General features: G+C 39.8%; 1 protein-coding gene across 5 annotated transcripts in view; it reads right to left on the reverse strand.

Annotated features, from left to right (window-relative positions):
- The window catches only part of frem1a (Fras1 related extracellular matrix 1a), a 184,607-nt gene that overhangs the window by 22,026 nt on the left and 147,408 nt on the right, over nucleotides 1-15,173 (reverse strand). For 2 of the 5 annotated variants that reach the window (XM_073048443.1, XM_073048442.1), the window contains 6 exons: nucleotides 13,255-13,669; nucleotides 10,640-10,841; nucleotides 7,716-7,860; nucleotides 4,904-5,033; nucleotides 3,339-3,411; nucleotides 42-185 (listed from right to left, as the gene is read on the reverse strand). In XM_073048443.1, the coding sequence (XP_072904544.1) occupies nucleotides 42-185; nucleotides 3,339-3,411; nucleotides 4,904-5,033; nucleotides 7,716-7,860; nucleotides 10,640-10,841; nucleotides 13,255-13,669 (1,109 nt within the window). Of the gene's footprint in view, nucleotides 1-41; nucleotides 186-3,338; nucleotides 3,412-4,903; nucleotides 5,034-7,715; nucleotides 7,861-10,634; nucleotides 10,842-13,254; nucleotides 13,718-14,562; nucleotides 14,667-15,173 lie in introns of those variants that run through there. The other 3 variants (XR_012099265.1, XM_073048445.1, XM_073048444.1) reach the window with 3 other exon arrangements.

A 15,173-nucleotide genomic window follows, 5' to 3' on the forward strand; every position in this document is an offset into this window, starting at 1 on the left:
ACATTGTGTATCAGGTGACTGGTGTTTTACAAGCCTTTTACCTGCATCGATAATTTTGACTAATGCTCTTGTCTTGGCACCAAGCACTGCATTCACTGGAGACGTAAGTAATACTTCAAATGTTTCCTCATTTTCCTCCAGTCTGTCATTGGTAATTAATATATTCCAACTCTTTACTGATACACCTACAAAAATAAATCCAAAACAGTTATGTGTATGTTACAATGATGCAATTATATAGAAAACATAATTTCATTTCTGATGGACAATTGTACAAATTCCTTAGACACTGCCTGTTTAAGACCTGGGCCTCAATGCTGCTTGTGCAATTGGATCTTGGATTTTCTCTCTTACAAACCCCGGTCAGTTCAGATTGGCAAAAACATCTCCACAATTTCCATCATCACAGGAGCACAACAGCAATGAAGTACAGCTCCAACACCATATTCAAGTTAGCTGATAACACCCCTGCTGTGGGATGAATCTTACAGGAGGGTGATTAAAAATTTCGCTGAGTGGTGTAATAGCAACAACCTCTCACTCAATGTCAATGTTAAGGATCGATTATAGATTTCAGGAGAGGGAAACCAGGGGTCCATGAGCCAGTACTCATCGGAGGATCAGAGCTGGAGATGGTCAGTAACTTTACACTGCTCAGTTCACTATTTCAGAGGATCTGTTATGGACCCATCCTCAGGAATCTAGATGAAATGTTGCTGTAGAAAAGTAACATCTACTACGGTGTGAAAGTCCGGATGGGGAAAGGGGTCAAACAGATGGTGTAGAGTATTCCTGCGGCCATCCCTCTGAACAACAGGTATACCACTTTTGATACTGTTTGGGAGGGAGTGGTTGGAGGGGAGGTTGACCTAGCAGAGAAAAGTCACAGAGATCAGGACTTTGTCACTGAGTCTAGCTTTGTGACTCAGAGGGGAAGGGTGGAGTGGGGGGGTTGGTGGAGAAGAGGTCAGCTGTGCTGATCACAGATTCGTTTGTTAGGGGAGCAGAAACGTGGTTCTGTGGACGAGAATGAGAATCTTGGATGGTATGTTTCCTCCTGGGTGCCAGGGAACACGACGTCTAGGATTGAGTCTTCACATTCGTAAGTAGGAAGGTGAGCAGCCAGAGATCATGGTCCATATCAATGACGTAGGTAGGAAGAGCGATGAGGTCCTGCAAGGTGAATTCAGGGAGTTAAGTTCCATGTTAAAGGACAGGACCTCCGGTGTTGTGATCTCAGGAATGCTACCCATGCCATGTGCTTGTGAGATCAGAAATAGGAGGATCATACAGTTTAACACTTGGCCAAAGCATTGGTGTAGAAGGGAGGACATAAGAATTTTGTATCATTTGGCTTTCTTCCCGGGAAATTGGGACCTGTACAAAGGAGAACTGGAATCGGACTAATATCCTAGTGAAAGTGCATTAGAACAAATGACTCTAGGAATATGGGTCCATAATTCATTAAAAGTGGCACCTTTAGGCATACTGGCTTTCTGAAATCAATGTATTGACTACAGGAGATGGGATGTTATGTTGACGTTGTATCAAACATTGGTGAGGCCTAATTTGGAGTGTTGCGTGCAGCTTTGGTCATCCACCTACAGGAAAGATGAAAACAAGGTTGAAAGAGTACAGAGAAAATTTACACGGATGTTGCTGGATCTGGAGGACTTGAGCTATAAGGAAAGATTGAATAGATTAGCACTTTCTTCCTTGGAATGTGGAAGATTGAGAGGAGATTTGATAGAGATATACAAAATGATGAGGGGTGCAGATAGGGTAAATGCAAGCAGCCTTTCTCCACTGAGGTTGGGTGTGACTACAACTAAAGGTTATGGGTTAATGGTGAAAGCTGAAAAGTTTAAGGGGAACATGAGGGGAGACTTCTTCACTCGGAGGGTCATGAGTGCGTGGAATGAGGTGCCAGTGCAAGTGATGCATGCGAGCTCCATTTCAATGTTTAAGAGATGGATAGTAGGGTTATGGAGGGCTATGGCCCCGGTGCAAGTCAATGGCAGTAGGTAGTTTAAATGATTGTACATTGACTAGATGGGCTGAAGGGCCTTTTGCGTCTTTTTCTATGAGTGGGTGCAGCTGCAGGCCATTTCTGCTCCACTCCCCATTCCCACACTGACTGATCCATCCTGGGCCTTTTCTGATGCCAGGATGAAGTCCAATGCAGACTGGAGAAACAACAATTTATAGTCTACCTGGATAGTCTACCACCCAATAACATGAATATTGAGCTTTAGGGAACAGACCCCCTGCCCAACATCAAACTCATTTTCATTCCCCTTCTCCTTCTGATCCTCCTCTGGTTTTCCCAGTATAACCACATTCCCACACATCCCCAGCCTCTATTCACCCATTTTTATCTCTCTTCTCTTGGTTCTATCCATCCACTTCACATATAGGCTCATTGCCTCTCTATCTGATTCCAGCTGCCCTTCCCCTCTCCCTTGATAGATCCCATTCTCACATCTTTACTTCCTAAAATTAAAGCTTTGGTAGCACATTGTGGTCCTGCTTTTCTCCTCCAGCCGCTGTCTCCTATCTTCTCACTCAACCTCTCCCCCAACTTTACACCATTTGTTTTTCTTCTCTCTCTTTATTTATCTGCTTCCATCTATCATTCAGCTACCACTGTCTTTCAGCTTCACTCCTGCTACCTGGCACTCTATACTTGTCATCTTACACCCCTCCTCAGTCCACAATTGCCTCAGAGTGGTTTCTCAGGACTCCCCTTCCCTCCCCTCCACTCTGAGTCCCGATGCAGGATTTCAACCCGAAACATCATCACTGCCTTCCCTCACACAGATTCTGCTTTACTCATTGAGTCCCTCTAGCAAATAGCTTGTTACTCTAGATTCCAGCATAACCTGTCATTTGTATCTACAAACCTAAAAAACTACAACTTAATGTTATTTGTTTGCCTCAACAGATCATGTAATTTTCAGTGCAACATTTAAAACTCTGTCTGGTGAAACCCTTCCTCCTCACCAACATGCACAAAAACCACGAGTCAATACTGATGTACACTCACATTCCCTCCTACAGACATCATGAATCATGAACAAAATGCTGGTGGCACATAATGGTTCAGGCAACATATGTGGAGGCAACACGCACAAGATGCTGAGGACTTCCTCCAGCATTTTGTGTGTGTGTTGTCCTTGATTTCCAGCATTTGCAAAATCTCTTGTTGAGAGTCTTCATCTGGACTCATTCTGAACAACTGCTTGTCATCTTGACACACTTCATTCTCAATACAGCCAGGCATAAAAACACATTGATTATAGAAAACATATACTTTATCTTTAATAATTACAATGTACCTGGATCCAATTGGATTAGGTTGGCAGAATTGGGAGTAAAATCCTTTCCAATAGTAGCTGTGATGCTATTAACCTAAACAGAAGATAGACTGATGAAAAATGGGAAATTTTGGAAACATTAACAGAACCGTAAGAAAGAATAATTACATCTAAAATAATGATAATGGAGTGACTGCCTACAGTGTAATGGAAGTCACCTGGCAGCTATGATAATGGAGAATAAAGATCACAAGATGGATGAAAACAGAATTATGAAAATCCATCACAAAATCAGCTAGATAACCTACATATATATGAAAACATTTGAGGTAGAATCCACCATTCTACTCTTGCTACTTAGACAGAAAGGCTGGAGAAGGGTTGGCAGTGTAGAAGCAATGATCCATATGAATTTAGTGGCAAAATACATCCTACCCTGAAAGTTGATTGGTTTGTCTATCTCTAGGCAGCAACCTTTAAAAAAAGGTCTGCGGACCACAAATGTGAGGAAGGAAAGAACTGGAGATCAACACGTGAAGGAGAAGGTCAAGGGTGAAGCAACAGGGTCACTGGCAGGAAAAGAAGGACACTAATGAAAATGGAGCTCGAAACTGGGCATGGTATTGAAATCATCGTTTGAATGGGACTGGGAGTGAAGGACTGGGTCTTTGGGTGAGATAGGCTGCCAGAGGGAGTTACGGAGTTTTAAAACAGGATAAAGGCCCTTCAGCCCAATTTGTCCATGCTAACCAAAGTGCTTTCCTGCGTTAACATTTGGCTCAGATCCTTCTAAACATCTGCACTTTTCTTATCCATGTGCCTGTCGACATGTACTTTTAAACATTAGAATGGGTGCACAGAGTTTTGTATATGTGGAATCAACATGTACAAACAAGCTGGATGAACTCAGCAGGTCGGGCAGCATCCGTTGAAAGGAGCAGTCAACGGATGCTGCCCGACCAGCTGAGTTCATCCAGCTTGTATGTACGTGTTGATTTGACCACAGCATCTGCAGTGTACTTTGTGTTTTGTATATGTGGAGGCAGCTGATTGCAGGAGGGAAGAGTTTTGAAATTTGGGTTTGGAGGGAAAGCAAAAGCCACTGGAAGAGGGTGCCCGGAGATCAAAGCTCATAAGAGATGGCCACAGTTGTAGAAGAGAAGGACTTCTAGCTCAAGAACGGGGATAAAGAAGGTCGCCACTTGCAAGAAGTAAGAAACTAGAAACTCAGCCTCAGCAACAGAGGAGAAAGGCAAATCCCAAAGAGCAGGGTTACATAGAAAGAATGCTGATTACCATATGGGGGAAGGGAAACCTAAGATCACAAACTCATAAATCGGCTGATCATGCATGTAATCAAAGGTCTGAGGCCCAGACTCCTGGTTGAGTGAGCACATACATCTCAGGAGACTGGAACTCTATCTTTACAGTGATGTGAAGGTTATTCCCACATGTCCAGAACTAAAGTAATTTGCATAGTTTGCTGAGGCAATTTCAGATCTGGAGGATTTCCAGGTTATGCTCAGACAGGCATTACTATCACTGTCCCTGAAAGTGAGAGAGCACAGGTTCAGAGAAAGCATTACCTTTATACCAACAAACGAAGATTCTGTCAAGTATCCTGTTCTCAACACCTTCACAGAAAATACACCAGCATCCTCACACACCTGGTATTCTGAGACAAGCATTTCTATACGAGACCATTTGAATTCAAGCCTGAAACATATGTGTATATATATATATATTAATTATCAGAATAATATATACTTAATTATTTAGAAATTTAAAAAATCTTGTTCTCAGTATTGAATACAACTGGGTGAAAATGGGAATTAATCAGGTTAAAATACAATGGTGAAAAATTACACATTCTCAAATGTGAGCAATGCAGAATAGCAAGTCAGTTTTAAGACAATATTCTACAATTCTCATCACTTTAATTATTTGCTTCTAAATGAATGTATAGACTGGAAAAGGAATGAGGCAAATAGAAGGTGACCAAGAGGGTGTTTTGGGTCATACAGACAATGCTGAGACGTGGGAAAGCAGGACTTGGTTGACAAAAGTGGAAAGGAGAGTCGAGAAAAGGTAATGTGAGAATGATTAGAACAGAGCGAGCAAAACATCCACTGACTGATTAAATTAGCACAGAATATTGGTCCTTTTATGCTCAGAGGTTGATAAAATTAGCAGAAGACAAAAGCTCCAATTATTTCGATATTTGCCAGGAATGGTGGTTTAGTAGCTAAAATGGTTCATGTTTCACCCAGGCAGCTGGGAATTAAAACTTTTTAAAAACTCACCTTTCGAACAATGACAATGAAGCTTGGTGAATAGTCTTGAAAACCCATCTATATAATGACCAAGATTCCTACATTCTAGCTATTCTTTGGGTGAAGAATTTTCTCCTAAAGTCATGCTTGATGCATTAATGGTTTAATATATATAGACACCAGATTTGAGTTCACTAAATTGATGTATCTTCTACACATGTATCACTCGGTGCTGTAGTGTTCTATGACTCTAGGACCAACTGATCACACATTGTCCCTTTCTCATTGACAGGAGATGGTCACTGTCAATCCACATTATACTTGTGGAGACATTTGTAAAATGAACTGCAAGATTGCAGGCTCATGGGTTCCTGCGAATAATCTAATTTCAACCAGGTGGGTGGTGCTCATCGAAAGCTGGCCCTACAGCACAAACCAGAACGGAGTTAAAAATGAAAAGAAGAATCCTAACAAAAATCCTTTCATAACAAGGCATGTTCCTGAGTGAACCATTCCAATATCATTCATTTGTGGAGGGATTTATGGGCGACAAAGAAAGTTAACAAGCATTTTGGAATTTGGGTTAGGTTGATACTTCATGTGAAAGGAGGAAGAGATTGAACAGTCAGAAATATCTACATTAGTAGCATTTCAGTAGGTTCTAACGATGGGTCTTCAAACTGAACTGCTGACTGTTTCTTCTTCCACAGATCCTGCCTGATTTTCTGATATTTTCCAGCTTTTTCAGTTTTTTGTCAGATTTCTGGCATCCACAGATAATTTTTAATTTCTTGTTTTATTTTACTGGGTTGGTTGTCTGCACACCATAACTGGTATCATGTGGGTTAAGAAAGAGTTTGTTTTACAAAGCAAAGTACTTTGATGACTGCTAAATACCTCAACATGCTCATCTACTGTTGACGTGGAGCTAAAAAATCTTTTCTCAGATCAAAGTGCATCGGGGGTGGTGTTATGGATCATGTGCAGGCAGAAGAGAACTACCTAAATTGGCTAGTCCTGATGAAGGGTCTCGGGCCAAAATGTTGTCTGTTTACTCTTTTCCATAGATGCTGCTTGGCTTACTTCAGCATTTTGTGTGTATCATGTTTGGTGCAGGTATTGTGGGCTGAAGGCCCTGTTCCTGAGCTATACTGTTCTCTATTCTGTGTTCTAACTGGCTAAAGGAGGCATTTCTTTTGAACATAGTCCTTTAACATCTTTGGACTATTTTTACTGTGCCCATGGTCTGTTTTTTTTTATCAATTATGCTATTGTTTGCACTGTTGTAAATATATGTTGTAATTATGTGGTTTTGTGCAGGTCTTGTAGCTTTAGTTTTTGGTCTTGTTTTTGCCTGGTGGATTTGGAGCTCCTTTCCGGGGAACGCGCTAAGACGGTAGCACGATATTAATACGTAGCAGCCTCTCCGGACTCTGGATTGGGGATTGCCAAACGTTATGTGGATTTTCTGGTGTAGTCTGTTTTGTCATATGCTTTTGTGATATCATTCTGGGGGAACATCGTCTCATTTTTTAACTGCATTGCATTTGTGGTTTCTAAATGACAATAAACTGAATCTGAATCTGAATTTATACTGTGTAAAAGGTATTGGTTAAAAAAAAAATCATTATTCTGAAATATATCAGTTTCTTAAAAAAAATACTATTCCTCTCCACTTCAATTATTTGTCAATGAGCAATGTGGAGACCTGAGAAGGAATGACCCAAGCAACAATTGACCCAAAAGGATAGATGGGTTAGCATATAAGTAATGGTAAGACCGTAGGATCACAAGACGTAGGAGTAGAATTCGTCACTCAGCCCACCGAGTCTGTTTCACCATTTAATTATGGCTGTTTTGTTTTACAACCACATTCCATTGCTTTCTCCCTTTAGCCCTTACCTTCTTTTCAACCAGAAATTATCAATCTCTGCCATAAGTACAGCCAATAACTTGTCCTCCACAGCCCTCTGTGGCAAAGGATTCTACAGATCCATTACTCTCTGAACAAAGAAATTTCTCCTCATCTCAGTTTTAAGGGGACATCCCTCTGAAACTGTGGCTGTGCCCTAGGAGATTTGCCATGTCTAAAGTAGAGCCACAACATGTTATACAAGCATCTTACATTTGAGGGGCAGCTGAATTTCCTGTAGGATCTGAAACAAGGAATTCCAGACTGTCTGATGTTACTTCTGAGGAGGGTGTGATGATGTAAATGATGTTCTTGCTGTTCAGGTCTTGCTGTGTGAAATTGTCAGAAATGAATCCTCCTAACAAGTAATAAATCAGAAAAAAGATGAAATACATGAGAACATCAACAAAGTCAGTGCTTTACCTTAAGAAGCAATAGCAAAATTATGAATCCTGCAGTTTCAGTGAGGCTCACTAAAATTAATTACAGGCTCAGAAATGGTCATTTATTGACATATGCCAGTTGCCTAGAGTGAGATCCCTTCTGCAGTCAGCAGTTCAATAAATTTCAGCTGCAGGGAGTGCAGAAGAAGATAAACTCACAATGTGGAAAGCAGTGGCAAGGGAAACTATAATGGGAAGTGTTGAGTAAAGTAAATCAAGTGAAGAGATTATGGAGAGGAATAAGTTCAGAGAAGCAATGGTAGAATGAAATGGGAAGGAAAGGGTGCAAGAAACTACAGTGAGATGTACAGAGGTGGGTATAGTGGGGTTAAGAATGCTGAGTGAAATATAGAGAGCTAAATGCCTTGTCTTGTCTATACTGTACCAACCTCTGCCACTGGGCTATAAACGTGCAGGAGCAGTGTGTGGTTAAGTGCCTTGCTCAAGGACACACATGCTGCCTCGGCTGAGGCTCGAACTAACGACCTTCAGATCGCTAGCTCAAAGCCTTAACAACTTGGCCACGTCCCAGCTGTGAAAGTAAGTAAACTCTCAATGGGGTGGGACAGGGGCAAAGTGACGGAAACTCATGGTGCTGAGTGGATGGACAGTATCTCTCCACAGTAGATGAGGAGCCAATCAAAGTGAAATCCAAATTCATGTTTATTGTCGTATGCACAAGTACATGAACATTGATAATAAGCATTGTCACTTGTGCAATGAAAATTATGCTTGCAAGTACGTACATCACAAGCACATAGCATCACATACACAGCATTCAGAAGAAATTGTAAAACATAAACATAAAATATACACAATTCTTACAAGAAAGTACACAATTAGAGCTACATGATTGGCCCATTGTAGAGCAAAGTTTTCAAACAGTCGCGTTGCAATACTGAAGTCGTGATAAAGAGTTGTTGTACAGGTTGGTTCAAGAACCAAATGGTTGAAGAGAAGCAGCTGTTCTTGAAAAGAGTGGTGTGAGGTTTCTGCACATCCTGCCCAATGACAGTTGTGAGAAGATGACATGAAAAAGCTGATCAAGTGGGCTGTTTGAGAATTCATTTATGGGTTAAAGGGTCAGTAGTGACTGGGAGTTAAGTAAATGGAATGTGAGAAAGAAGTTGCTTACAGAATTTAATATTGAAGCAAGACACCTATTGTTCAGTTATTACTGTGTTTTAACTGAATGAATAATATACTGTAAATCTATAAGAAATTGCCATCTATTGGAGTAATTACACTTATTACATACAAATTATTCAGTAGTTTTGGGCAACTGCTCACTCATTGGCCTTTGAGAAGTACAAATATATTCATTTTCCTTCATTCTTTGAGATATGGTGCTGAGAGCATTTCTGAATTGGTTGGAATCAAATGAGACCTGAAGGATAATCTACTAGCAAATGTTTAACTTGCTTGTCCTTTCTCTCATTAAAAATGAAATCAACATCTTTGGACTCTACACCTAACTTCAATGTCACTTGGGGTAATCTACAATCCAAAACATCATTGACTATAATCTTGATCTAATCAGCACATCAACCTGGTAGCTAAATGTGCAAACTTAGTCAGTAAATTCCGATTTTATTTATCAGGTTTAAGTCAGGAGCACGATCGCATGCTCACTGGACTTCAGGATGAGTGCAGATCCAATAACACTAAAGAAACCAAACACTCAACAGGACAAAGCAATCCATTTGATTGCTGTCTTTGAGAGTTGATTTAACATTCACTATTGGTACTTTGTGCCTGCAATGTTTATAACATCTGGTATATATTATGGCATTTTATAAAGCTTAATTATGACTGGCAGTTAGCCTGTATCACAGAGGAAGGTAAATGGCAATGGTGAATGAACTATCACCCTTAAAATTTCCTACATAAATGACACCTGAAAGTTTTTTCACCTTTATTCAGTTAAAATCCCGAATTTTACTCAGTCAATTGAAAAAAACATTTAACAACCACAATGATAGCAGAAATTCAAGGTTACACAACCTATTCTCGTTTCCGGGAACCTAGCAATCATTGATCAATGTAATTTTACCTGAATTACACATCTGAAAAGAAAAAAATAAAAATTAACTGCAGAACAGTGGAGAAATTTTATGGAAAGGAAAGAGTTCCAAAGTTTAAAATATAAGCCATTGAACAAAAATTTTTTAAAAAAGAAAGCAGAGACAGAAAGTTGTTTATTTGTTCAAATTATTCTGGAATAGCAAATTAATGAGATGGAGCCAGTCATTAGTTGCAGAATACATAATGGTACATTTTCCAAGCTATTAAGCACCCCAGTATAATAGCTTTCTGCACTGCAGTCTCCATTTTATATATTACAGAAAGATCTTTAATGTTCATAAAGCATACAGATGTGTCATCTGAAAGACAGCACTTTTGAACACACAGCATTCTAAGCACATGTGCTGTTTCTTGTCATGGACCTTGTTTCCTGACAGGAAAGAGTGACAGCAGTTAAACTATGTTATGACACTTAGCATCTAGCTCATCATTAGCCATCAAAACCGATTACACAATGTTATTAAAAAGAAACCAAGCAGTCATTGTTGAAAAAATACAAATCAATATACTGATTCAATATGATAAAAACAATGATGTAATTGTAAATGTTAAAGCCATGACTAAAAATATAATGTGGATGAAAACTGACATATAATTTGCTTACTGTACCAGTTGTGATGTTTTCCAAGTAACCAAAGTGTGGGCCACGTAAAATATGAAAAACAAGCTCCTCGTCCTTGCTGTCAATATCTGATGCTTTCAAATCTCGAACGGAAATATAAATTCCATACCGGCCATTTTTAAGCACTTTAACATTTGAAGGACACTGAAGGTAAACTATTTTGGGAGCATATTTGTCCACATGGTCCACCTGTACAAAAGTAAAATTCAGTTTTTAAATATTTTGTTAGTTAATGTTAATGCAATATTGAAATAATTGTTTGTAAGCATCAGCTGCTTCTTTTTCTGAGTAGTTCTAAGTAGAAATGAACATTGTACAGCTATTAGCAAATATTAATACTTCTGAATTTATCATGTAGCCAAAGATGGTTGTGCCCAAGGCATTGTGCTGAGGACAACCTGTTGAGGATGTAAATACCCTTAGAACCTTCTCTTCCTGTTAACTATTGATTTGTTCATCACAGTTATGACTAGATATTGTAGGATTACGGAGTTTTGAGCTGATGTGTTGTTTATGTAGCCCTTCACAGTACATCTTTGTTTTTTTCTGTTTGGCCAGGATGTGCCCTTGTGCTGTAGCCTCAGCAAAATGGCATCACAAGTTTAGATATTCCTGCTGCCCTCCTGGTACATTGGAATTGGACTTTGCTTATTGTTGTCACATGTACTAAGATACTGTAAAAAGCTTTGTTTTGCATACCATCCATACAGATGATTCCAAAACAGAAACACGTTGAAGTTGTGGAAGGGAAAAGCAATTACAGAATGCAGAGTACAGCGTTACAGACAAAGTGTAATACAAGCAGACAATAAACTGTAAAGACCATGATGACGTACATTGTGAGGTCGAGAGTCCATCAAGGGGTCTGCAAAAGATTCTTATCAGATTGGGAGATAGATCCATCCCTGAGCATGGTGGTGTGTGCTTTCAAACTTTTGTATCTTCTGCCTGGTGGAAGGGGGACGAAGAGGGAGTGACTGGAGTGGGAATGGTCTTTGATAATGTTAGTTGCTTTACAAAGCCAGCAAGAAGCATAGGCAGATTCCAGGGAGGAAAGGTATGTGTTTCTATACCGGTCATTCCGCAGGGGATGATCTTCTGGCTTGAAGGAAACAGTAGAAAGGGTTTATGGCAGACCATCAAGTCACAGTTTATGACAAAATAAACATGGCTGTGGGTGGTGCATCACTGATGTTCATTGTGGTGCTGCCAGATCTGTTCTGAATTTACTTAACATGATGGCCCTGCTACACAATCATCGAACTGTTCCCCTGTACGAAGATGATGGAACCAGACAGTGTTCACTCCTGTCAGGGCTGCCATGGTGAGAAGCAAATACAGCAAATGGATTCACAAGAACAAAGTCTTGTATATTTTCCCCTTTAGCTGAATTGTTCACCAGTCCAGAGGACCCAGTCTGACAGCTCCATCATTCCTAGTTCAACATGCAATGTTGCTACGGAGACACTCTTGAAGCTGGATCTTGACATCTCATGTTGGATACAACTGTGCCATTGCTATTCCCTGTGAATTTCCAAGTACTTTTCAACATGGATGAGTATTGCTTTATCCAAATCCATTGGCAAGATACGGCTTTATTCTAATCATAATTTAGCACAGTGATTTAAGACAACTGAATGACTTGCTCAGCCATTTCAACATACCATGAATAGCCAAAGACATTGCCCTGGATCTGAAATAACATGCATTCTGGGTAGATTTATGAAAATCAGTGTATTAGAGTAATCTGGTAGTTTCCGGTCACTATTTCTAGTTTTAGTCTGAAATCACTTAATTACGTGAATTGAAATTTATTAGCTGATATCATTTAGTTTACCTCCAAATAATTGGTCCAGGTCTTTGATGACTTGTCATGACATCTATGCCAAGGGAAATAGTCATAACCCATAACCCACAACATTAACTCAAATTATCTGATCATCTTCAAGTTCTAAACCAAACTGGAATAATTTTTCCAATTTCTAAGACGCCAGAAATCAAGCAGAGAATCAGAAGACTGGAATCTGGAGCAACAAACAATTTGCTGGAAGAACTTAGCAGGCAGAGCAGCATCTAAGGTGCAAAAGTAATTGCCAATGTTTCCGATGCAGCCTTTCAACCCAAAACATTAACAATTCCTTTCACTGGACAGATGCTGCTGTACAGATGATTGAGTTTCTCCAGATGATCAGAATCAGGTTTATTATCACCAGCACATGATGTGAAATTTGTTAACTTAGCAGTAGAGTTCATGCAATACATAATCTAGCAGAGAGAAAAAACAATAATAATAAATGAAATAATAATAAATAAACAAGTAAATCAATTATGTATATTGAATAGATTTTAAAAAGTGTGAAAGCAGAAACACTCTATATTTAAAAAAAAAGTGAGGTAGTGTCCAAAGATTCAATGTCCATTTAGGAATTGTTTGTTGCTTCAGAAATTATACTGAACATTAGGAGGTTTGAACAGAATATTGTAATCTGCAATAATGTAGTGTGAGATTCATATCTCCTTTCCCTGATTATTAAAACTGCATATCAAACTATACTTCTGATCAGGCCTAAGAATATAAATCAGATAATCCTCATCTACTTACCTCAATCATGAATATAACTGGTTCGTTCTGCAATTTCTCATCAATCAGAAAACCATAATTGCTTCGATCAGTGGCAGTAAACATAAATCTGTCAATTTGCGAATCTTCTCCACCATGTTTGTAAGCTAGATCCATGTTGTCGACATCCAACTGTGTGAAGTTATGTTGGTGAAGAGCTGCCCCATTGCAATACAGTTGTCCATACTGAGGGAGCTGTGTAATGATGTATGTAAGATTCTGTGGAGGGGTATCAGGGTCGGATAATTGCAATACATCTGGTGAAATGGTCATCATGGAGCCTTCAGCCAGTCGAATCCCTTTGTTTTTGGATAGTCTGGGCAACATACGATCAGTATTTTGAATGATGATCTCTAGAGTACCATTTCTGGTGGACAGCCCATTGCTGACAATGAATCTAGCAAAGAGAGTCAGAGCCTTCAGCAAGTTTTCTTGATTTCACCGTCTATAGAAATGAAATAATAAAATAATACACACCTTTATCACGGATTCTTGTCCTAGTTGATCTATAGTACGAGCTCAGATATAAATGTGTCATATGGCCTAACATTTTTGCTCATACTAGCAAAACTTCCAAAGTTTTAGTCATTATGAATGGATCATGGTAAATGAAACAAGTCTTTCATGAATCTCACTTATAAAGCAAATGGTTAATGGTGTATCACATTACCAAAAAGCAAAGTATACTGGTACTTCACTTTGCGCTCATATACAGTAGGTTAAGATGGCACCATTAAGAGGCGACTGTTTGCACGCAGCTCTGATGGGAATCATCAAACATTTCTAATTAGGACTAGTACATTTGAAATCCACAGTCACAACCTTGGGTACTTCAGTAGCAGTATCGTCTTAAGAGGTTTAAAAAAAATCTATCAATATTCAAAATCAATGAATCTCGGATGGCAGATTCTGGTCACATGGGGAGTTCTCCTCTATGGAAACAGAAGTGGGGACGGTGCCCCAATCTGCAAATACAATTGAACCATGAAGGTTTTAAACACCCACTCCTGACTATCCTGCCGGTAAATGTACGGTCTTTGGAAATGAAAGCTGAAAACCTCAGAGCAAGGTGGCTGCATCAGAAGGACATCAAGGACAGCTGTGTATGTTGCTTCACAGAAACATGGCTATCCCCTACCATTTTGTATGCAGTGCTGCAACTCGATGCCTTCACAAAGCTCTGCAAGGACAGGGCAGTTGAATCTTTTAAAAGCACAGGAGGCAGAGTATGATTTATGATTAATTCGTTGTGGTGCACAAAGGTAGTGGTCTTGTCTTAGTCCTGCTCACCTGACCTGGAACACCTAGCCCCCAAATGTCATCCATTTCATCTGCTGAGGATGTTTTCCACCACCATTCCACCTCAGACCAACATCTGACAGGTGCTGGAGGAACTGAAAACGTAATTAGCATGTAAGAAACTGTGCACCCTGACATCTCCCCTATCATTGCAGGAGATTTCAGCAAGCCAGCATGAAGAGGTCTCTGAATAACTACCACCAACATATCACCCAAGCAACCAGAGGAGCAAACACATTTGACCGCTGTTATACCACCAACAAGAGCACTTAAGCCATCCCATGCTTACACTTTGGAAAGTCCAACCATTTGGCTGTACCTCTGCTCCCAACATAAAGCCAGAGACTAAAGACGGCAGCATCAGTGGTGAGGATGAGGAAGATATGGTCAAGGGAGGCAGAGGAACACTTATGGGACTGCTTTGAGTTTGTGCAGAGGACAACATTCAGGGTTCCATCTTTGAGTCTGAATGAATATGCCACAGTTGTCACTGACTTCATCAAGACCCATATGGATAAATGTGTGCCTTTGAAAACATAATGGACATATCAAAATCAGAAGCCATGGATGAACCAGGAGATTTATAGTCTGCTGAGGGCTAG

Source organism: Hemitrygon akajei, chromosome 6 (assembly GCF_048418815.1).
Source record: "Hemitrygon akajei chromosome 6, sHemAka1.3, whole genome shotgun sequence".
NCBI classification, from domain to species: Eukaryota; Metazoa; Chordata; class Chondrichthyes; order Myliobatiformes; family Dasyatidae; genus Hemitrygon; species Hemitrygon akajei.